The sequence below is a fragment of the Piliocolobus tephrosceles genome, chromosome 17, assembly GCF_002776525.5.
Source record: "Piliocolobus tephrosceles isolate RC106 chromosome 17, ASM277652v3, whole genome shotgun sequence".
Taxonomy (NCBI): Eukaryota; Metazoa; Chordata; class Mammalia; order Primates; family Cercopithecidae; genus Piliocolobus; species Piliocolobus tephrosceles.
The window spans coordinates 74395839-74418018 of NC_045450.1; the positions used below are offsets into that span (position 1 = coordinate 74395839).

At 61.0% G+C, this 22180-nt stretch overlaps 3 protein-coding genes across 10 annotated transcripts in view; 1 reads left to right on the forward strand and 2 right to left on the reverse strand.

Annotated features, from left to right (window-relative positions):
• The window catches only part of CDK10 (cyclin dependent kinase 10), a 14588-nt gene extending 7921 nt beyond the window's left edge, over nucleotides 1-6667 (forward strand). For 2 of the 8 annotated variants that reach the window (XM_026447384.2, XM_026447387.2), the window contains exons 2-13: nucleotides 46-118; nucleotides 1342-1413; nucleotides 1929-2031; nucleotides 2292-2373; nucleotides 2712-2779; nucleotides 3655-3707; nucleotides 3787-3856; nucleotides 4556-4615; nucleotides 4989-5112; nucleotides 5188-5327; nucleotides 5555-5607; nucleotides 5868-6667. In XM_026447384.2, the coding sequence (XP_026303169.1) occupies nucleotides 46-118; nucleotides 1342-1413; nucleotides 1929-2031; nucleotides 2292-2373; nucleotides 2712-2779; nucleotides 3655-3707; nucleotides 3787-3856; nucleotides 4556-4615; nucleotides 4989-5112; nucleotides 5188-5327; nucleotides 5555-5607; nucleotides 5868-5965 (996 nt within the window). In that variant the 3' untranslated portion in view covers nucleotides 5966-6667. Of the gene's footprint in view, nucleotides 1-6; nucleotides 119-1341; nucleotides 1414-1928; nucleotides 2032-2291; nucleotides 2374-2711; nucleotides 2780-3654; nucleotides 3708-3786; nucleotides 3857-4555; nucleotides 4616-4988; nucleotides 5113-5187; nucleotides 5328-5554; nucleotides 5608-5867 lie in introns of all 8 variants that reach the window. The other 6 variants (XM_026447385.2, XM_026447389.2, XM_026447383.2 and 3 more) reach the window with 5 other exon arrangements.
• Nucleotides 6663-11902, reverse strand: SPATA2L (spermatogenesis associated 2 like). The gene is made up of 3 exons (XM_023228970.1): nucleotides 11769-11902; nucleotides 11081-11384; nucleotides 6663-8537 (listed from the first exon to the last, which is right to left on the reverse strand). Exons 2-3 carry the CDS (start codon nucleotides 11381-11383, stop codon nucleotides 7566-7568), a joined length of 1275 nt encoding a protein of 424 aa, XP_023084738.1. The 5' UTR covers nucleotide 11384; nucleotides 11769-11902; the 3' UTR covers nucleotides 6663-7565.
• A 4201-nt stretch (nucleotides 11903-16103) lies between these two features.
• VPS9D1 (VPS9 domain containing 1) overlaps nucleotides 16104-22180 on the reverse strand; it is a 20167-nt gene continuing 14090 nt past the window's right edge. Inside the window, exons 3-13 of the mRNA XM_023228942.3 lie at nucleotides 21420-21561; nucleotides 21274-21336; nucleotides 20872-20924; nucleotides 20707-20794; nucleotides 20253-20338; nucleotides 19514-19938; nucleotides 18652-18781; nucleotides 18135-18343; nucleotides 17792-17891; nucleotides 17425-17529; nucleotides 16104-16949 (exon numbers count right to left, since the gene is read on the reverse strand). Of these exons, the coding sequence (XP_023084710.1) occupies nucleotides 16856-16949; nucleotides 17425-17529; nucleotides 17792-17891; nucleotides 18135-18343; nucleotides 18652-18781; nucleotides 19514-19938; nucleotides 20253-20338; nucleotides 20707-20794; nucleotides 20872-20924; nucleotides 21274-21336; nucleotides 21420-21561 (1495 nt within the window). The 3' untranslated portion in view covers nucleotides 16104-16855. The remainder of the gene's footprint in view (nucleotides 16950-17424; nucleotides 17530-17791; nucleotides 17892-18134; nucleotides 18344-18651; nucleotides 18782-19513; nucleotides 19939-20252; nucleotides 20339-20706; nucleotides 20795-20871; nucleotides 20925-21273; nucleotides 21337-21419; nucleotides 21562-22180) is intronic.

Consider the following 22180-nt stretch of genomic DNA (forward strand, 5'->3'; position numbering starts at 1 on the left):
CAACAGCTACCAAATTTCCACACTGGCAACACCCTTCTTTTTCAGCTGGGACGATGCCGGAGTGTGAAGGAGTTTGAGAAGCTGAACCGCATTGGAGAGGGTACCTACGGCATTGTGTGTGAGTGTCCAGAGCGTGTAGCCGCAGCTCGTGGCTGTGACAGTGTGGGACGAGACTGTCGGAGCAGCAGCTGCGTTGGGCTGGATGGGACTCAGACCCTGTGCTCTAAACCAGGGTAGAAGCTTGTTGGCAACTTTAATTCCTGGTGTAGTTATCACAAATGTTATACCATTTCTGGATAAACGGATGCATCCAGTTGCTAATGCCCATAAGCCAAATGTGTCACTGCAGAGTAGTGCAGTGACAGTAGAACTGTCAGAGAAATAAAATACAGAACTTCCCAGAAGCAGCAGGAGCTGCACACGACGCTCATGTCTGTAACCTCAGCAACTCTGGAGGGGTCACCTGTGCCCAGGTGGTTTTTCTTTTTGTTTGTTTTTGAGATGGATTTTGCTCTGTTGCCCAGGCTGGAGTGCAGTGGCATCATCACAGCTCACTGCAGCCTTGATCTCCCAGGCTCAAGTGATCCTCCCACCTCAGCCTCCTGAGTATCTGGGACCACAAGAGTACAGAATCACACCTGGCTGATTTTTTGATTTTTGGTAGAGATGGGATCTCCCTATGTTGCCCAGGCTGGTCTTGAACTTCTGGGCTCAAATGATCCTCTGCCTCAGCCTCCCAAAGCACTGGGATTACAGGTGTGAGCCACTGCACCCGGCGAAGCCTAGGAGTTTGAGGCTGTAGTGAGCTGTGATCGCGCCACTGCACTCCAGCCTTGGCAACAGAGGGAGACCCTGTCTCAAAAAAACCAAAACCACCACACACAACTGAAGCTCATAACAGCTGTGAAATTGGCGTAGATCATTCTGGAAGCTGCACACATTGGCACGGTGTTGTGTAGAGCCATCTTCACACAAAATACGGTTCACTTTTTCTGCATAGAGTACCTTACTTTTAGGACATCACAAGAGCTCAAAGCTGTGATCTGCGTGCTGAGGAGGCGCACAGGGAGAGCCTGGAGCCACAGAACTGAGTGGCTGGAGGCCAGGGTCAAGCACAGAGCAAAGCTGGGCACCCCCTGCGCAGTTCAAATGAGGAAACCCCCCAGGGAGCAGGTGTCTTGGGCTAGAAGTGTTGCACAGAGTGAGGATTGAGTGTCACGGGCAGGAGGTTGTCAGAGGAAAGAACGGGGACCCCTGTGGCTCACGGAGAGGTTCCTGTGCAGCACTAGGGGCCGACGAGGGGCATCGATGGAGGTCGTCACCGACGCGTTTCCATTGCAGATCGGGCCCGGGACACCCAGACAGATGAGATTGTCGCGCTGAAGAAGGTACGGATGGACAAGGAGAAGGATGGTGAGCAGGAAGATGGGGTGCTGGGACCCCACACTGGGAGGAGGCAGAAAGGTGTGAGTTACCTGAAGTTTCCTCAGAGCGACTGCACGGTGGCTGTAGGGGGCCATCCTCTGGGCGGGTTCTGGTGTGGCCCAGCGCGTCACCCCCAGGTCCACACGCAGCCTCAGCTGTCTGCCAGGAGGGCTCTGCGGTCTCCATCCTCTCCTCCCCCTCCTGTCGGGTGGGCCCCCCTCACTGCAGGCTCAGCTCTGCTGTCCCCTCCACCCCCAGCACCTGCCTGCGTAGGCAGGGCCCTGCCACCCCCAGACAGATACCCACGGTGGCTAGAGAGGTGCTGGTGCCTATTTGGTCAAGAAAGAGTTAAAAGTGCTTATTGGGGTCGCCCGGATCCTCCCTCAGGTGGGGACGGCTGCAGCGACTGGCATCAGGTGTTCATGAAGCCCCGGGAGTGGCTGGGGTTGGGGCGTCCCCGTCATCACTGGGGTGGGGTTCACTGAGGCCGCCTCCCTCCCCAGGCATCCCCATTAGCAGCCTGCGGGAGATCACGCTGCTGCTCCGCCTGCGTCACCCCAACATCGTGGAGCTGAAGGAGGTGGTTGTGGGGAACCACCTGGAGAGGTACGCGGTCTCCTGCTCCGTGCATCGGGCCCCAGGGAGCATGTATCTTGGGCTAGAGGTGTTGCACAGAGTGAGGACTGAGTGTCCCTGGGCATGAGGTTGTCAGAGAAGAGATGGCCCCACCTCACTGCCTGGCTCAGCCCATTGTCAGAGGTGGACACAGGTTGTCCTGCCCGTGTCCCCTCCTGCAGCAGGGGAGGGTCCACTTTGACCCCTTAGGAGAAGGCCGGAGGGTGGTATGCATCTTCTGTTTCTTCTAGCATCTTCCTGGTGATGGGTTACTGTGAGCAGGACCTGGCCAGCCTCCTGGAGAATATGCCAACACCCTTCTCGGAGGCCCAAGTGCGTGGCAGAGGGCCTGGGGTGGGGGAATGGGCTTCATGGTGGTGGCGCACCATGTGGTGCACATTTGTAACAAAACAGGGCCACCTGGGGACTTGCAGAGCTGCTGATGCCTCTGCCTCCACCTCCCAGTGTGTCAGTGAGCTTCAATGAGGTAGAATTCCTGTGGTGGGGGCATCTGCTGGGAGCATGCAGCCCCGGGGCCGAGAGCCTTGTGAGGGCACTGGTTTCCTGGGCTGTTGTGACTGCCAGTCCTGCTGGCCAGTGTGGGTGTGGCAGGGCTCGGCTGGGCTTCCCTGCAGGCTCAGCCTGACTGGCACCTCTGACCCTCTACACAGGTCAAGTGCATCGTGCTGCAGGTGCTACGGGGCCTCCAGTATCTGCACAGGAACTTTATCATCCACAGGTGGGTGACAGCTTGCCAGAGTCGGAAGCACAGATTCGGCTGAGGCCTGACTCTGCTGCCTCCTATGGAAAGTTACTAAAAGCTCAAGGGTTTCCAGCTGCAGCAGCCTGCCCACTGCTTGCACTCCATTTGTGTTTTATTCTAAAACAGAGAACGGGTCTCTCTGTGTTGCCTAGGCTGGTCTCAAACACCTGGGCTCAAGTGAGCCACCCACCTGGGCCTCCCAAAGTGCTGGGATTACAGGTGGGAGCCACCGTGCCTGGCCATGCACTCCCATTTTTAAAAGGCTCAAACATTAAGAGCATGTATGGGTTCATGAAAAAATAATAATAAAGATACTAGGCCAGGCATCACCAGGCCTGTAATCCCAGCACTTTGGGAGGCCAAGGCGGGTGGATCACGAGGTCAGGAGATTGAGACCATCCTGGCTAACATGGTGAAACCCTGTCTCTACTAAAAATAAAAAAATAAAAAAAAATTAGCCGGGCTTGGTGGTGGGTGCCTGTAGTCTCAGCCGCTCAGGAGGCTGAGGCAGGAGAATGGCATGAACCCAGGAGGTGGAGCTTGCAGTGAGCCGAGATCGCGCCACTGCACTCCAGCCTGGGCAACAGTATGAGACTCTGCCTCAAAAAAAAAAGATACTAAAAAGCCCAAACATGAGGAAACGTGCAGTGAGTCTATGGACATCAATGCTGTGGGAGAGGTCTTATCCCCCGGTGACCCTCACCCTCTGGTGTGGCATCAGTGCCATGGGGGAGGTCTCATCCTCCGGTGGCCCTCGCCCTCTGGTGTGGCATCAGTGCCATGGGGGAGGTCTCATCCCCCCGGTGGCTCTCACCCTCTGGGAACCACCTGTCACTATTTTTCTATCACAGGGACCTGAAGGTTTCCAACTTGCTCATGACTGACAAGGGCTGTGTGAAGACAGGTGGGTGCAACTTGTGCCAGGCCCTGTCCCTAGATTGTGAGCCCTCACTTGGTGACACACGCTCCCCTTTCTGCTGCAGCGGATTTCGGCTTGGCCCGGGCCTACGGTGTCCCAGTAAAGCCAATGACCCCCAAGGTGGTCACTCTCTGGTGAGTCCTTCTGAAGCGTGGTGGCCCCTGGGGACCAGGCCTGCCTGGTGGAGGGCTCCTTGCGACGTCAGGCTGAAGCTGCAAATGACCTTGGGAATGTTAAGCTGTAGGGTTTGTGCAAACTCATAAACGCTGGGTCTAGGACAGCCTCCAGGACACAGCAGGGCTGTCCCACAAAATGGTGAGAGCCCGGCTCAGTGGCGTCAAGGGACCTGCCTAGCTGACATACACCTCGCCCTGAGAGCCAGAAACACACTGTGGCCAGGAAACCATGTCTGGAGGGAAGGCCACTTCACAGACTGAAGGATGGGCAGCTTGCATGCTTTCCCTGGTTCTTCCTCTTGGATACTTTCAGCCAAACAGGGTCATGCTTAGCAAGGGCTGAACATCAGAGTTGGTCAGACACAGGTCAGGACACCACATGTCGTGTAGTCCCCATCTGAGAACAGGTTGGTGGTGGCTGGTGTGGCTGTGTGCCGAGGGTCTGTGGTCCCTGCGACTCAGGATGCCGCTGCACGTGCTGCCACCGGCAGCCGTTGCTGTGTGCGCCACCTAGATCTGCAGGGCTTGGGGCAGAGGGTGGTCCCAGTTGGGACAGGTTTCCAGGTCACCACAGGCTCTCAGGGAGGCTGTGTCCTGTGGAGGCTTGGGCTGGGGGAGAGGAGCCGGCTGTACTGAGGTGGGTGCTGCTTTGTGCAGGTACCGAGCCCCCGAACTGCTGTTGGGAACCACCACGCAGACCACCAGCATTGACATGTGGTGAGGAGCGGTTACTGCTCCCGGGGCCTCCGGTAGGGCTGGGACGGGAGCTGGGGCACCTGGTTCCTGAGCTCAGCCTCAGGGGAGGGGCAGGACTGCAGTGGGGTCTTTGCCAGCCTCCCACTCCCAGGGAGGTGGGCCTGAGCCTGGGAACCCAGGAGGAGGTGTGAGAACTTAGCTTGCTGTGGAGCACAGAGGTCTGCAGGAGGCACGCCTGCCCCTGCCCTTGTCACCCGGAGGCCTGCAGGGCCCGGGAGGGGAGCCAGTGGTCCCTGCCTGTCCTTTATCCTTCACCGTGTCCCTGATCCAGCGTGCCTCACGCTGGCGGGGTCAGCAGAGGTCTGGCCGCAGCGAGGTCCACTGTTCTCTGCAGGGCCGTAGGCTGCATCCTGGCCGAGCTGCTGGCCCACAAGCCCCTGCTCCCTGGCACTTCCGAGATCCACCAGATCGACTTGATCGTGCAGCTGCTGGGGACACCCAGTGAGAACATCTGGCCGGTGGGTGTCCTGGGCAGACCGGCAGCCCCCTGCCCGTGCCCACGCCCTCTGTGCCTCAGCTCCTGCCTCCTATAGGGCTTTTCCAAGCTGCCGCTGGTCGGCCAGTACAGCCTCCGGAAGCAGCCCTACAACAACCTGAAGCACAAATTCCCGTGGCTGTCGGAGGCCGGTCTGCGTCTGCTGCACTTCCTGTTCATGTACGACCCCAAGAAAAGGTGCTGTCTCTGCATGGGGGGCAGGGACCCCCACCACCCACACTGTCGAGACCGTTTCCCAGAGCCCAGCCTCACTGCAGCAGAGAGGCCCCTCCCCAGGCACAGCCGCTCAGAGCGGTTTCTGGCCACCAGGCTTCCTTTAAGAACTTGAATCACAGCTGCTCAGCTGGGTGGGAGATGAGGAAGCCGGACTCACGAGTCGCACTAATGCAGGCTGCCTCCTCCAGGGCAACGGCCGGGGACTGTCTGGAGAGCTCCTACTTCAAGGAGAAACCCCTACGTGAGTGTCCAGGGTTCCTCAGACTTGCTCTGCAGGGAGCGAAAACGGCTGGGAGCCCGTTTTGCCGGGAGTGGGTGGTGGAGAATTGGCCTGGTGCCCTCACTGATGGCACCCCCTTTCTAGGGTAAGAGGACAGGGGCATGTGGAGGCGCAGACAGCCGAGGGCCAGGTCCAGAGGCAGAGCTGGACTCAGACCTGGGCCTGCTTCCCTTATCTGGGTCCCTGCCCCGCCCAGCACTGAGCTACCCTTCTCCCTGCAGCCTGTGAGCCGGAGCTCATGCCCACCTTTCCCCATCACCGCAACAAGCGGGCCGCCGCGGCCACCTCTGAAGGCCAGAGCAAGCGCTGTAAACCCTGACGGTGGGCCTGGCATATGCCTGTATTCCCACACCATGTCTTCGGGCGGCGGTGTCTGTGAAGGGTGCTAGTAGGAGCTGACGAGGTGCCTGGGACCCAGCTCATCCCCTTGACTTCCTCCACTGACTTCCTCCCACTGTGTGCCCTGAACCCACTACTGCCCCCAAACAGGCAGGGCATGAATGCAGGGTGACGGGGGGTGGGGGCTTCCAGCCCGTGCACCCTGGAAGGGTGGGTCTGGCGGCCCCACCTGTGGCCGCAGGGGTCCTGCTGTGTTGGAAACGTGGGACCACTGAGGGGTCTCCTGCGGTTCTCCTCGCTGTACTGGAAGCATGGGACCACTGCTTCTTGGGAGGAGTGGCGGCTGCAGTCCCCCCGCTGTCGTCGAGTTGTGGTGGATGCTGGCCTGGGATCAGCGGGCCCAGAAGACCTTCGTATCCCCCCTCAGTGGCCCAGGGCTGCCCCGTGCATGGTTTGGCTGTGGTGACCCCAGGTGGACCTGGCAGGACTCCAGATGAGGACAAGAGGGACAAGGTGTGGGGTGGGAGCCACAATTGAGGATGCCCCAAGACCACCAAGAGCCCTGGGCTGGGGGCTGAGCTATATCCCTGCTCCCCACGGAGGCCCCAACGGGGGCTCATGGCTCAGATGCGGAGCAAAACTAGGCTCTTGTTGGATAAAAGCTTTCTTAACAGACATGGTTTCACCAGCGTTTAATGTGCTCTGATGCTGACCATCCCTCTGAGTGTGCTGCGGAGGAAAGGGTGGGGAGGAGGGTGGGGAGAGCAGGCTCAGCTTCAGTGGATGCACCCTGCCCCCTCCCTCTCCAGACCCGAGGTTAGGGCAGAGCCATCTCCTCTCTAGCCTGTGGGCTGCACCCAAGGGGAGGGGAGGGGCATCGTTACCACTGGACTGACCAAGACCCAGCCGCCTGGGTGTCCTGCCTACAGCCCCTCCGCCCAGCAGCAGGGACGCTCAGGCCTTCCCAGCTGTCTGCTGCCCGTTCCTGCGGCTCTCGGGCACCTCCACATCTGGTTTGAGGTCAGGTCCTTTCCTTTCTGTGGGCCCAGCTGCTGAGCCACCCAAGGGGAGGGCTGGGGTCCCTGAAGCCAGGTCGGCCATGCACCCGGCAGAGCCCCCCAGATCGGCCCCAGCAGAGCTTGGCGGGGGGACCTCGGTGTCACCAACAGGCCCTTGAGGACACCCGTGTGGAGAATCCCTGGGACGTGTGGAGGACCAAGTCCTGAGCCCTATCCTGCAGGGAGTGGGCCCCAGGCACAGTGTCCTTCTCAGAGACAGGTTCAGGCACTGGCTGGAACAGGCTGGATCCCCCTACCCAGCACATGTGGGCATGCGTCTGGGTTCCGAGGGCGGGGAAATGTGGAAAGGCTCCTGCTGGCCAGCTTAGGCCTGCTGCCCTCGGAGCTTTCCATGTACAGAGTCCCACCGCCAGCAGGGGTTGGCCTGGACTCTTCCACCCCCTGCTGTGCTCAGAGCTCCCCCAGGGACAAGGCAACCAGAGGCCCAGTCCCCTCGCCAGCAAAGAGAAAAGCACCACGGGAGCTGTCTCCCAAGAGCCCTTGACCTGGGGCCCCGCTGGCCTAGGGCCGGGCTCCAGGACTGCTGTAGAGCAGAGTGTCCATCTGTGCACGCTGCAGCCACAAGCGCCGCTGGGCGTCGCCAAGCAGCACACGCAGCGAGTGGCCCGGGCGGCAGGCAGGCAGGGCTGCACAGTGGGCAGCATGCAGCTGGCGACAGGTGTCACAGCAGAGGGTGGGCAGGGCGCCAGGGGACAGGCAGCTGTGTGCCTGGTAGCCTGGGGGCTCAGAGACAGACCTGTAGGCTGAGGCTGGTACCCCCTCTGCCCGAATACGCCTCGGGCTGGCCCCTGCAGAGCTTTCAGGGGTGGCCAGGTCGCCAGGCCTACTCAGCTCACGGTGCAGAGAGAGGAAGGAGAAGGCGGAGGGTTCTGGTTCTAGCCCCTCCTCCAAGGCCCCATAGGGTGGGCTGCTGGCCTGCGGCAGCTCCTCAGCTGGGGGCTCCCAGGTCCGGCCCCCAGTGCCCCATAGTTTGGCACTCTGCTCCCACAGTGGTGGCCTGTAGGCCACCTCCGCCGAGGGTGAGTCAGGGCCTGGTGACGGCTCCTCATACAGGCTGGCGTCCTCCGACCCCTCGTCCTCCTGCAGGTCCCGATACAAGTCCAGTGGGGCCCTGTAAGCAGCAGGGGAGCCTCGGGGGGGCAGGGGTGGAGGCTCCTCATCCTGGGCCAGCCGCTGCTGCAGCCAGGCCACACAGGAGGCCACGTCCCCGCTGGCACGCCGTGCCTGCAGCAGCTCCTCAGCTGGTAGTACACTGGTGCCCAGCTGGGCCAGCACCTCGCCCAGGATTTCACACTCCAGCCGGAGAGCGAAGCAGCCCAGGGCCACCTGCACCAGCTGGCAGGCGGGGGGCAGGGCGGTCACCATGAGCCGGTGGCTGTCCCTGCGCACGTAGCCCATCTTCTGGAAGCTCTTCAGGAGGAGGTCATCTGAGAGCACACCCTTCAGCACGTGCACGTAGCCCCCGGAGAATGTCTGCAAGGGAGTGGCCCGGTCAGTGCTGCCCACCCTCCCATAGGCCGGACCCTAGGATACAGTGTGGGTCCGGGATCTGTCGGCTCAGGCCTTGGCAGCTTTTGATGCTCAGGCCCAACCCCAGAGACTAGGCTTAGCCAGTCTGGGCCAGGCCCAAACACGAGAATTTCTTTTTTTTTTTTTTTTTTTTTTCCGAGACAGAGTCTCAAAAGTGCAGACCACTGCTGCACTGTCTGGAGTGCAGTGGTGCAATCTCGGCTCATTACAACCTCTGCCTCCCAGGTTCAAGCAATCCTCCTGCCTCAGCCTCCCCAGTAGCTGGGACTACAGGTGCACGCCACCATGCCCCGCTAATTTTTGTATATTTAGTACAGACGGGGTTTCACCATGTTGACCAGGAAGGTCTTAATCTCTTAACCTCATGATCCCCCCGCCTTGGCCTCCCAAGTGCTGGAATTACAGGTGTGAGCCACCATGCCCGGCCGAATTTCTTAAAATTTAATGGAAAAAACAACTAATACATTAACCTGGCTCACGAATCAGAACAAAATAAAGAGCTTACTGAGAAATTCCACTGTTCTGGGTTCCCACCACTCCCTTCACCCCTGGAGATGGCCTAATCAGTTTTGAATGTATTTGCCCATACAGATTTTGTTTGCCCCTCTTATGAGGTAGCCCACCCCCTTTTTTTTCCACCTCTTTTCTTTGTAAGGTTTCTAACCAAAGCTAGACAGGTAGCCTGTTAAACGTGTTGTTCTGAACTTTGTTCTTTTCCATTCTAGAAGAGCAGGACGGAAGCTCTAGCATTCATTCCCCCTGCTATGTGGTATTCCACCACGGGGGTGCAACATCTGTTTTCAGAGCTCTACAGAGGCTGTCCGTGCACTGGGCTGACAGCCATGGGATAGCAGAAGGGTGAGTGCTTTCTTTTGTTTCTTTGAGACGGAGTCTCGCTCTGTCACCAGGCTGGAGTGCAATGGCACAATCTTGGCTCACTGCAGCCTCCACCTCCCAGGTTCAAGGGATTCTCCTGCCTCAGCCTCCTGAGTAGCTGGAGTTACAGGTGTACACCACCGCACCCAGCTAATTTCTTTTTTTTTTTTTTTTTGAGACGGAGTCTCGCTCTGTCGCCCAGGCTGGAGTGCAGTGGCACGATCTCTGCTCAGTGCAAGCTCTGGCTCCGGGGTTCACGCCATTCTCCTGCCTCAGCCTCCTGTGTAGCTGGGACTACAGGTGCCTGCCACCACGCCTGGCTAATTTCTTTTTGTATTTTTAGTAGAGATGGGATTTCACCATGTTGGCCAGGATGGTCTCAATCTCCTGACCTCGTGATCCGCCTGTCTCGGCCTCCCAAAGTGCTGGGATTACAGGCGTGAGCCACCGCGCCTGGCTAATTTTTGTATTTTTTAATAGAGATGGGGGTTTCACCATGTTGGTTAGGCTGGTCTCGAACCCCTGACCTCGCGATCCGCCCACCTCAGCCTCCCAAAGTGCTGGGATTACAGGCGTGAGCCACTGCGCCCGGCCAAGGGTGAGTGCTTTCTAGCCTACAGTTAAGTGAAGAACTAAAGGAACCTCAGGACAATCACTGCGAGCGTCTCCTGACTCTAAAATTCCCTCACTCAGGCACTCCCAGCATCTAATGGCATGACACGGCCCACGTGTGGAGCACCCAGGGCCTGCAGCACTCAGCTCGGGGCTTCGATTCATTCCTCTGGCCCCATGAACTAGACTGTTCTTGTGTCTCTGTCTCAGGGGAGGAAAGGGGCCGAGATTAGCTAACTTGGCCAAGGCCTCCCGGCCAGGAGGCAGCAAGACTAGGTCCAAACCAGGGCTGCCCAGCACTGAAGCGGGTTATTCCCCTGCCCTGCCCCGCTGGGAGGCCTCAAGGGCGGGCCTGTCCGTCTCATGAATGAGAGTCCTGGCCCCTCCGACCAGCAGGTGTCCCCAGGGAGCCGCGGAGAGACGGCCGCTGCCATGGCAACCGGCGGAGGCGTAGCTCGCCCACGTGCGCAGTAACGTCATCTGCTTCCTACTCTTCCGAATTAGCTCAGAGCTCCCGGCGACCCTGCCCCCTCCTGCCGCCAGGAGCTCACCTAGAGGGGCCAGGCCAGCCCTAGGGCACAGCCTCCGGCCCCAGGCCGAGGAGTTCACTAGGTCTGTGCCAGCCCTGAGACTTCACAGGGATGCACCCATCTGCTGTCCTCCTCTGCAAATGGGATTGGCCCATATCCTAGAGGAACTAGGATGACCACGGGACCTCAAGTCCCTTCTGTGCCCCTGTCCTCATATTTCCATGGCAACTGGGGCCGCGAGGCCTCTTAGGGAAGACACTGACGCAAGCTCTCAGGGCAGGACCCCGTAGGCAGCACCCAGCCTGCCCTCGCCCACCCCATGATCTCAGCCCTAGGCGCTCGGAGCCTTGAGAAGCCCACCGGGCACTGAGGATACCTCTCCCTCGAAAGGCGTGGTCCCCCATGGTCGACGGCCCCGCGACCCGCAGGCCAGGACGAGGGGCGCGCTCCTCCTGACCTGGCGCCTACCTTGATGGTGGTGAACTCCTTCCTCCAGGGCAGCAGGTACAGGTGCACTGCGGCGAGTTCCAGCAGCTCGAAGGCGCGGGCCAGGCCGCGTAGCGCGGGCGCCAGGTCGGCGCGGCCCCACAGCCCGTCGGTGAACAGCGCCAGCGCGTCGTCCTGCAGCGCCCCGTGCAGGTCGAAGTCCTCCACCAGGATCTGCCAGAGCACCGCGCGCAGCGAGGGGTCCCCGCACACGCCCGCGCGGCCCCGTCGCAGCTCGCGCTCCAGGCACAGGCGGTAGTCCTCGGACAGCGAGCTGCTGCCCATCCTGCGGGGGGCGGGGGTCAGGGACCTACGGCCGCGCCCCGCCAGCCGCTCTCTCCCCGAGCCCCCACCCAGCGTCCCCAGCACCCCTCGAGCCTGGAGACCCCGCCCCCACCGGCTGGGCGCCCCTGGTACCTTCGGCACCCCCTACCCTGGAGACCTCGGCCCCATCAGCTGTCCGCCCACCCAACGATCCAGGTCCCTCCAGTGGGCGCCCCCGCACCTCCAGCCCCTCCCTCTAGCCTGGGTACCTCGGCTTTCCAGGGGCACCCCTGGTTATCGACCGCACCCTTCTCTAGACACGCGCTTCCGCCCGTTGAGCCCTCTCCCGACCAGAGCCCCTTCGCCCGTCAGACAAAGCTGCGGACCCCGCGGGTGACGGCGCTACCTGTCTGTCCCCAGCGGTCTCCAGCCGCCGCCGCTCAATTCGGGCCTCCCCGCGCGCCGCGCGCTTCCGCCGGGAGCCGGCTCCGCCCGGGGTCCGCGGCCGTGACGCTAGGGGCGGGGCTTGGCAAGGCCCCGCCTCTGGCTAATTTAGGAGGGGCGGGGCCTCTGCGCCTGGGCGGGTCCTGGTGGAAGCAAGGGAGGAGGAGGCGTCCCGCCCAGCCGAGCACCTGCACGAGGCACCCCGAGAGCCTCCTGTCACCGCGTCGCCCGTCTCCTCACGGGACCGGTATCGTTCACGACGCCCCTGGGCCGAGGGCTGCGGGCTCATGGCAGGCACTCAGTGAACGTTGTGCCTGGGCCGCTCCTCCCCGAGAGACAGGGACCCAGCCTCAGGCGCCTCGGCCGCGAGGAAGCAGGTGCACGGGCTCTTCCCCTGTGGGGTGGGGCCGCCGGCATTACCTGACGGGGATTGGCTGGATCCTGGGAAGAGCCGTTCCTGCGGGGCGGGGCCACCTACACTACCTGGCAGGGATTGGCCGGACCCGGGGGCGGGCCTCCCCCTGTCGGGCGGGGCCATCCCCTTGCGGGAGGCGCCCGCGGCGCGGAAGGTGGGCGCAAGGACAAGTCTTTCAGCCTCGTCTGAAACAGCAGCCTCAGGTGGGTGCGGGGACCTCAGATTCTATTTCTGCTGGCTCCGCTTCCCGGCCTCCTCCTGCACTTGCCATTGCCGCCCTTGAGAGCATCGTCTGGGCGGGTCTCTGAAGCAAGGCGAAGCCGCCCCCTCTCTAAGCTAAAAGCTGACCTGGGCCCCAGATCCATCCAGGCTAAATCTGGGCTACGACTTCCCGGGGACGCTCGGGTTCCTCTGTTCTGTGCTAAAGGCACTTCTCGCATTGCCCAGAAGTAGAGGAGGATGAGGGAGACCCTTGAAGGTCCCAGCCGCGACCCCCCCCACCCCACACCCCCGCTTTGGACAGGCTCTGCTCCTTCACGTCTGTGTCCCTCACCTCTCCAGGCCACCAAAACCAAGGCCCAAGTTTGTTGAAACTTTCTCTGGGCCTGGACGGCGAGGTCCCCGCTTTTTCTTGTAAATTTTACTTGGTAGTTCCCTGCTGGCATCTTAGAAATATTGTGTTCGTGACGCGGTGGCTCATGCCTGTAATCCTAGCACTTTGAGAGGCCGAGGCAGGCAGATCACCTGAGGTCGGGAGTTCGAGACCAGCCTGGCCAACATGGTGAAACCCCGTCTCTATTAAAAATACAAAAATTAGCCGGGCGTGGTGGCTCATGTCTGTTATCCCAGCTACTTGGGAGGCTGAGGCAGGAGAATTACTTGAACCTGGGAGGCGGAGGTTGGGGTTGCAGCGAGCCAAGATCGCACCACTACACTCCAGCCTGGGCAACAGAGGGAGACTCTGTCTAAAAAAAAAAAAAAAAAAAAAATTGTAATGGAGTCGGTGGATCTCCCTATCTAGGTGGCCACCTCTGGACAGGAAGCTCTTTTACTTACAGTTTACTGAACCCAGCCTTGGTGTCCAGTGCCACCATGAGTCCACACCAGTTCTCGGGGCAGCTAACTTTGTAAGCCTCAACTCCTTTGTTTTATTCTTCTTCTGATGTGGAGGAGGGTAGAGGTAACTGCTCTGCCTTCGTCCTTCCTGAATTTGGTGGCACCAGCCCATCCATCAGCAGTGGGCCTAGATCTCCTCCCGGGGGCCTGGGCCGGTTTTTGCATCTGCCTCAACCCATGGAGTGAGTTCCGAGGCTAGATCATAAACATGTCACACCCCGGCCTTGTGTTGAGATATTTAGCCTCTGATATGGTTTGGCTGTGTCCACACCCAAAATCTCATCTTGAATTGTAATCCCACAAGTCACAGGCAGCACCAGGTGGAGATAATTAAATCATGGGGGCAGCTTCCTCCATGCTGTTCTCGTGATAGTGAAAGGAACGAGATCTGATGGTTTTATGAGGGGTTCTCCCCTTTGCTTGGCACTCATTGTCTCTCCTGTGGCTCTGTGAGGAGACGCCTTCTGCCCTGATTGTAAGTTTCCTGAGGCCTCCCCAGCCATGCAGAACTGTGAGTCAATTAAACCTCTTTTCTGTATAAATTACCCAGCCTCAGGCAGCTGTTTACAGCAGCATGAGGACAGACTAACACATACCCTCAGAACCCAGCCACTAGCGTGAAAAGGCCACAGCCGTGTGCGGAGGTTTTGGGCTGCAAACTTCCACCTGCAAATTCACATTCACCTGGAGCCTATTCTTGGGACTTTTTTGGAATAGTTTTTCCAGACAGAATCAAGATAAGATGAGGTTTTCTGGGTTGGCATGGCCTCTAAATCCAATATGACTGGTGTCCTCATGAGAAGAGGGAAACTTAGATATGAACGCACAGAAGACCGCCTAAAGACAGAGGCAGAGTGGGACGAGGGAGCGTGAGCTAAGGTAACACAAGCTGTGTTAGAGCCACCAGAAGCTGGTGAATTCTTCTGGTGAAGAACAAGGAATTCTTCCCTAAAGCCTCCAGAGGGAGTCAGCCCTGCTGACAGCTTGATTTTGACTTCAGGCCTGCAAAATGGTGAGAGAGAACATTTCTGCTGTTGTAAGGCACCCATTTTGTGGTCGTTTCGGCAGCCCCAGGAGACCCATCCAGTCCTCATGTCGTCGTTCTGACAGCCCTGAGGTCCCAGCCGATAGTTGGCCCCAACTATAGACAGCAGATACCCTGGTGACCTACTTTAACATCATCACCTCTGTAGAGAGCCTGTCTCCAAACACAGTCCCACTGAGGTCCTGGGGTTCAGATCTCAACACTGGAATTTAGGGAGACACGATTCTGTCGCCCAGGCTGGAGTGCAGGCGCGATCTTGGCTCACTGCAAGCTCTGCCTCCCGGGTTCACACCATTCTCCTGCCTCAGCCTCCCGAGTAGCTGTAGCTGGGACTACAGGTGCCCGCCACCACACCCCGCTAATTTTTTATTTTCAGTAGAGACATGGTTTCACCATGTTAACCAAGATGGTCTCGATCTCCTGACCTCGTGATCCGCCCACCTTGGCCTCCCAAAGTGCTGGGATTACAGGTGTGAGCTACGATGCCTGGCCAGCTTCTGCTGTTTTTCTAATTGGGGCTCTTAGTTTTTTCTTTATTTGTAGGATTTCTAAAAGGAATCCTATTATTCATTCCTGTCTTATGGGGGAGCCGCAAGCTCAGAGAGGGCAAAGTTGCAAGGCAAGCAGCAGCACCTGAACACGTCTGGCGGCTCTCAGTGCCAGGGAGACAGCCGAGCCAGGACGTGCCCAGCCCCCAAAGTGCCAGCTCTCAGTGCCAGGGAGACAGCCGAGCCAGGACGTGCCCAGCCCCCAAAGTGCCGGCTCTCAGTGCCAGGCAGACAGCTGAGCCAGGACGTGCCCGGCCCCCAAAGTGCTCAGGCTGCAGGTGTGGCCTGATGCCAAGCCAGCAGGTGCTCCCACGCCAGGATTTGTTCAAGACACAGCTCATCTCCACCATTCCATGAAGTGGGCTTTTAAATCCCATCTTCTAGACACCCAACACTGAGGCCGGAGCAGGGACCCTACCCAAGCTCCAAGGCACCATGGCCAGCTGGGGTTCACATCGAGGGCTGGGGCAGGTGCTCCAGCTCTGCCCCCACCCAGAGACACTTCTTCTGTCTCCCCACAGGGTCCTCAGGGGTAACCAGCCACTGCTGAGGGTGCAAGCACAGAGCATCTCACCGACGTCCACAGCTACTGGTTTTAAGACTGTTTCCGAGGACAGTCACACTGCCCCACAGCCAGCTCCTGGTAGCATCTAGGGCTGGGACCTCCACCCCACCAGCCCTGCCTCCTCGTGTCATCTCAAGCTGCTGGCGGTGCCTTTCTTGAAGAACACTACATCCTGATCTGCTCACACCCCCCTGGCAGATGCTGTCCACGCCCAGCGGCCTTCCGTGCACCTCAGAGCATTTGTGTCCCCATGCACAGAACGGTGGTGATTCCCAAGACCCTCGGGTGACTGCTCTGGGCTCAGATCCCCAGTGATGACCTAGGACCCCAGCCTCACCCCCTCCTTCCCACCCACTGATGCCCTGCAGAGCTCTCCTGTCCAAGAGGGTGAAGCCCATACCTGCCTGGCCAGGAACAGCCCCAAGAGGACCCTGCTTCTATGCAGAGGGTCTTGGAGGCTGGCAGATGCTCAAGAGGTGGGGCCAGGCTTGGTTTGGGGCTGGGCTGTGGCTCCTTCCCCCACATCCTCAGCGGCCTCTGCCGTGGGCAGCAGGGGTGGTTGTGCTGCCTGGCCAGTGGGGTGGGGATTCAGGGAACCACACGGCAAAGCACAGCAGTGACCTCTTTATTTTGGGCTGGGTGGGGGCAGCATGTGACAGTTAAGAGGGCTGACCCTTGGGCTGCACGGACCTGGAGAAGATGCCCAGGGTCCCGGAATGTTCATGGCCCACAGCCAAGATGAGCAAGGGCAGGGAATGTCCTGGGCTCAGAGCCCTGGACCCCGCAGGGATGTCCCTGCCCATCAGCAATCAGCACAGCCTCCCACCAGCTGCACCCCAGGCCCCAGCCGGCCCTTGTTCCTGATCCAGACAAGAAACTAGTTCATGGGGCTGTAACTCCCCTTCTAGGGGTCAGAGGGGACAGAAACTGGACTGCCGTCTCCACCGCTGGCTGGCTCAGGGACCCCTCTTCCCTGATGCTCCCCAGGAGCTGCCCCAGTGAGGCGCTAGGCAGGACCCAGCCAGATGCTCATCGCTGAGCCCGCACCCACCAGAGCCTGCAGCTTCCCTTCTCAGGGCCTCTCTGAGGCCTGCACAGGTAAGCAGGGCCTGGTTCCTCCTGGAGCTGATTCAGCCCCTTTCTGTTGGGGCAGAGGTGCCAACCCCAAGCTCCAGGGTTAGATGTGAGGTGGGGAAGGGGCAAGAGCTGGAGAGCACACCACAGTGGACAAGCCCCCGCCATGTGCAGAGCAGCGTGAGGCTCCAGGATGGTCCTCAGTGGATCCCGTGGCTCCGGGTGCAGGAGAGATGGCCCTGGGAGGCGAGGCCGGGCCCTGCAGGGGCCCTGGGGTCTGGCTCTACTACTTGGCCAGGCCTCCCTGGGGCAGCAGCTCCACGTAGCTCAGGGCACTCTGCAGTGATGTCAGGCAGTAGCCCTCCTCTCCGATTAGGTACCTGCACGGATGGCAGGGGCAGCTGTGTCATCTGGAGGAACAGAAGGACAGCCCCGGCCCTCCAGAAGGCAGTGTCTGCCCTCCCGGTTCAGGACCTGGGTGCTGAGGGTGCGCAGGTGGGGCTGTCAGGGCGGCTGGGCTAGCGGGGGCCTTTCCCACCCACTCTGTGCTTGTCCTTGGACGGCAGAGCCAGGGATGCCCCTCGATCCCCTGACTGTCCCCTCCCCAGGCAGATGTTGCTCGGGGCAGCCCCCAGCTCCTGCTGCTGGGGAGAGGCTGAGCTAAGCAAAGGGCCACGGGACATGTGGCAGCAGGCACTCTGCACAGGTAGACCCACACGGGCTGTCCAAAGGCGTGGCTGTGACGGAGCCACACGCTGCCCTCCCCAGATGCCACTGACAACCACCGTTTAGGTTGAGGGATGAGGTCCCTGCTCTTCCCACAGAGACCCCCGCCCTGCCCCCGCCGGGCTCTACCCCTCGTGGATGAACTCCTCCAGGGCCGCACACTCCGACACCAGCTGAGGGAGGCCACTCCTTAGCACCACGAAGGACAGGATGGGCAGCAGGTCGTCGGCACCACTGTGGGGAGGGCACAGCGGCCGTGGGTTGGGGCCAGGGGCCTCTCACTCCACAAACCCAGCAGCTGTGGAGCCATCCTGGCCGTGCTGGCCGCCATCTCTGTGCCCTCCTGTCCTGAGGCACAGAAAGCCTCCTGGGCGAGGTGAGGCTGTCCCTAAACTGCACTGCGGAGCCAGGGCTGGGCCCACACGGCCCTCCTGCTTCTACAGTGCAGCCGGCTGACCCTTCCTCCCTGGCCACACCTCACTCTCCTGGGACTCACATGGCAGCTGCAGCGATGGGCTGGGGCCCGGCCTGGGGTGTGGCCTCCGGTGTGGGGCAGTAGTCTTCCGCACAGACACAGATGACCCGCAGGGTCCGCACTGCGCCACAGACAGCGTTTCAGGGGCAGCCTGAGCCACCCCTTATACCCCGCCCACCCACCCGCCCACCTCCTGGTGGGCCGGGCTGGGAAGAGCTGTGGTGACCCTGGGGACACTGCTCAGACTCCACTTTTGTCCTGGTCTCCTCCCTCCCCACCGGCATGTGACAAGAGCAGCTCAGTGGTGAAGACACAGGCTCCAGGTCACCTACTGGGATGGGAGCCTGCCCCTCCCCCTGCTGACCTATGCACTCCAGCTTCTTCTGGGGGCAGCTCTCCAGGACCAGCAGTCCAAGCTCCTGGGCCGCAGCACAGTAGGGGTAGCCAGTGGCCCCCTTGGCCTCAGGGTTCTGGGGGAGGAGCTTGGTGGGGATGCCAATGGCGGTGGGGGGTGCATTTCTGTAGAGCTCCATGCTCCTGCTCAGGGCAGCCTCCCGGGTTCGGTGCACACTCCTGGGGCAGAGAGAGACCAGGCTAAGGTGCCCCAGGGACCTTGCCCTGGGGACAGAAGCAGGGCTGTGGCTGGAGCTCAGTCCTGGAGAAAACTGGCTACGTATCCCAAGCAAAAAGCCCCAGGGTTGGCAAGACTCCAGGCACGGGAGGGTGCCCACAGTCCTACCTGCAAACTGGAAGCCCCTGAGGATGGCCTCAGGGAAAACCACAGGCTAGGGGAGATTGCGGGGCCAGACAGTGCCAGGGAGCAGGGCAGGCCTCCTGGGAGACACCAGGCCACACGAGTGGTTGTACGGCTGGGTCCATACCTGTACAGGGCCAGCAGCAGAGGCCACAACGGGGAGAAAAAGGGCTCCTCAATGCACGCCAGGCAGCGGTCCTTGGAGGCAGCTGTGTTTAGGCCTTCAAAGGCCAGAAGGGTCAGCGAGAGCAGCCTGTCTGCTGGGAACAGAGCCGGGGACGTCCACATAGGTTCCTCCCCTGCTGGGTCGAGTGGCTCTAAGCCATGGGGCCTTCTTCCACCCAAGCAAGCTCTCTGAGAGGCAGACCAGCTGGCAGTGTCCGGGAGCAGGGGGGAGAGGGCCCTGTCTGGTCCTCTTTCCGCCGCCTTCAAGCCTCCTGCACCCACCCCCGACCCTCCTGGGCCCAGGGCAGGGAGTCTGGGACCGGAAACTGTCCCCTGTTGGGCCAGCAGCCTGAGAAAACACCGGAGAATGATCCTTTTCTCAAAAGCGCCTTTACCCAAAACCGCAGGAACCAGGGGAGACTTTAGAATCAACCCCTGTGTGTGGGGACCCTGGCCAAGTTCCTCAGTGTGTGGGCAGCAGAACGAGAACGCCGTGGCTGCCCGGGCTGTTGGGCCGCCCTCACTGGTTCTTAGAAAACTCTAGGCCGGGCGCAGTGGCTCACGCCTGTAATCCCAGCACTTTGGGAGGCGGAGGTGGGCAGCGGATCACCTGAGGTCAGGACTTTGAGAACAGCTTGACCAACATGGTGAAACCCTGTCTCTACCAGTCTATTTCCAAAATGAGAAGGGCTGAGGCAGGCTGGGTGGACATGAGTCTGATCAGAGGCTCTGACTGACAGACCCTTCCCCAAACAAGCTTGAAATGGACCAGCAACCAGGGGTGAAGAGCTGCGGCAGCTCTCCCAGTGAGGGCCTGGCCTCACCGATGGCGTTATGAATCTCCTCCACTGTGCTCTTCAGCTGCTGCAGCTGGGGCTCCGGCTGCACCCCACGGCCCTGGCCCTGCCGCTCAGACGTCCCCAGGAACTGCTCCAGGTCCTCGAATGAGCTGTCCTTGTCCGGCAATCCGGACGCGGTGTCCCCCAGGGGCGAGGGAGGCCCCACGGGGCCGGGCTGGAGTGGGGGCGTGGGGGGGCAGTCCTGGGGCCGTGGGGCCGCGCTGGGCTCAGGCGGGGACAGCATGCAATGGAGGCTCTGCGAGGACCGCAGACGTCGGCTTCCAGGGTTGGGGGTCGGGGGGCAGCAGCCCGGGGCTGGCGCGGCTGCTCTGCTCACGGCGGGGTACAGGGCGCTGTACACGGCGCACTGCAGCCGCCTCAGGAGCTGCGCGATCGGGTGGTCGGGGAGGCTGCGGGAGAGGAGGGCATGAGAACGCGGCCAGCCCCGGCCGCCCCGTGGCATCCGCAGGTGCTGCGCTGCGCCCGGTTTCAGAGACGCGACAAGCGTCACCTCCTGACAGTGAATGTCGGAAAGTCTGCCCCCCGCCCTCGCTGGGGAGGTGAGAGAAGCCGAGGAAACGCCCTCCGCAAAGGGAGCTGCGGTGTCCACGTGGCGGGGCACAGGGTCCCTGTGTCAGTCCAGCCCCTCTCCGGCACCTGGCACCAGGGAGAGGCGCCCAAGGCCAGTGCGCAGGGGCTCTGTGGGGCCTGAAGGCCCAGCTACCTGAGCAGGTGTGAGACCAGGCTGGTCACGAGTGACAGGTCCCCCGGGCTGCTCTTGAGCTTGGCCTTCCAGTGCTTCGGCCAGTCCTGCGGGACAAGTGGCCTTGAAGGAAAGCACCGTGGGTCCGCCACGACCGGACGCGCCTCACCTCCCACCAATGCCGGCCCCTAGAGACTGTGGGAGCGCGTCCTGGGCGCAGGAAACCCAGGGCCAGCAGGCCCCGCGCCCCGCCCCCGCCCCCACCTGAGGGAGACCTTAGGGGAACCTGGCCCTGCCCCCCTGCTGGGACCCCCCCCCACGACCCCTGGTCTCGCCCCCTCGCTAAATCCCGCCCCCTCGCTCGCTGCCCCACACGGCCTCTGGCCCCGCCCCCTCACTGGGCCCTCCCACTCGGCTCTGGCCACGCCCCCTCGCCGGGATCCTCCTCCAAAGGCTGGGCCCCAGGGGGACGCACGTGGTCCTGCTCGTACTCCAGGATGGCGGCGTAAAGGGCCCGCTGCTCCCGTTCCTCCGGGGTCAAGGCGACCTGGCTGCAAAACCTCCTGGGGAGAAAGGCACGTGGTGGGTCCCAGGGCCAGGCCCTCCCCGCAGCAGCCCCAGGGGCGGGCAGGAATCCCACCTGTTGGCGGCCTCCTGGAGCCGCAGCCGGCGCTCCTCCATCTTTCTCTGGAGCTGGGTGCAGAGTCAAGGGGCCGAGCGTCGGATCTGAGCGGGCCCTCGGTTCCCAACCCCGTCCCACACCCCGAGAGGCCGAGACGTCACAGGGACCCTCCTCAATGAGGGGCTGTCCGCAGGTGAGGCTTCTGGGGCAGAAGGCAGCCTGCGCTCAAGCCAGGAGGGCCGAGCCAGAGAGCCTGGGGGATGGGGGTGAGGACCTTCCCCTGAGGCCATGCCTCTGCAAAGCGGGAAGCCCCTCAGCCCTGTACCCCGACCCTGGAACCTCCGCTCCCCTCGCTGTCCCCTTCTCTGCCCTTGGCTCAAAGCCACACCGAGTTTCCCCTCGGGTGGTCAGAAAGGGTGCTGTCTCCTCCCGGGCTTTGGCGATCACTAGGTTCTCCATCATCTGCCGCTGCAGAGAGAGGGTCTGGGCGGGGAAGGAGGCAGTGAGACCGACTCCCCCACACCCCGCGCCCACGCAACCCCAGGCCCTCTGTAACCCCCACTCACCAGGGATGTCTTCTGCATGGCCTGGCTGGGGTCTAGCCGGGCCATTCGGGCCTCATACGCAGCCTTCAACTTCTGATTCTGCAGGGAGGCCTCCTCCAGTGGCGTCAGCTCTCTGGAAATGTGACGGAGCTGCTGTCTAGACCTCTAGACCCCAGGAAGCCCAGTGGTGTCTGGCCACCAGAGGAGCCTCTCTCATCCTCCGGGATTGCTCTGAGGCCAGGAGGTGAGGAGGAAGAGGAGGGGAGCCATCTGGCCTGGGCTGCAACATCTGCCCCTTCTTGCTTCCTCCTCCAAAACACAGGTTTTGGCCAGGTGCAGTGGCTCCTGCCTGTCATCCCAGCACTTTAGGAGGCTGAGGCCAGGCGGATCACCTGAGGTCAGGAGTTCAAGACCAGCCTGGCCAACATGGTGAAAGCCCGTCTACACTAAAAATACAAAAATTAGCTGGGCGTGGTGGTGCACACCTGTAATCCCATCTACTCAGGAGGCTGAGGCAGAACTGCTTGACCCCCTGAGGCGAGGTCGCAGTGAACCGAGATCTGGCCACTGCACTTGAGCTGGGGTGATAGAGCGAGACTGTGTCTCAAAAAACCAAAACCAAAACAAAAAACATTCAAAACAAAACAAAACAAAACAGGTTTTGGTATTGCCAGGACTTTTGGCTTTTCAAGAGAAGCTGGACCACTGGACTTCTATGGAGATCAGTTATACGGGTTTGGCAACAGCGTGAATCTTGTTAAAGCAAGCTTGTGCAACAACCC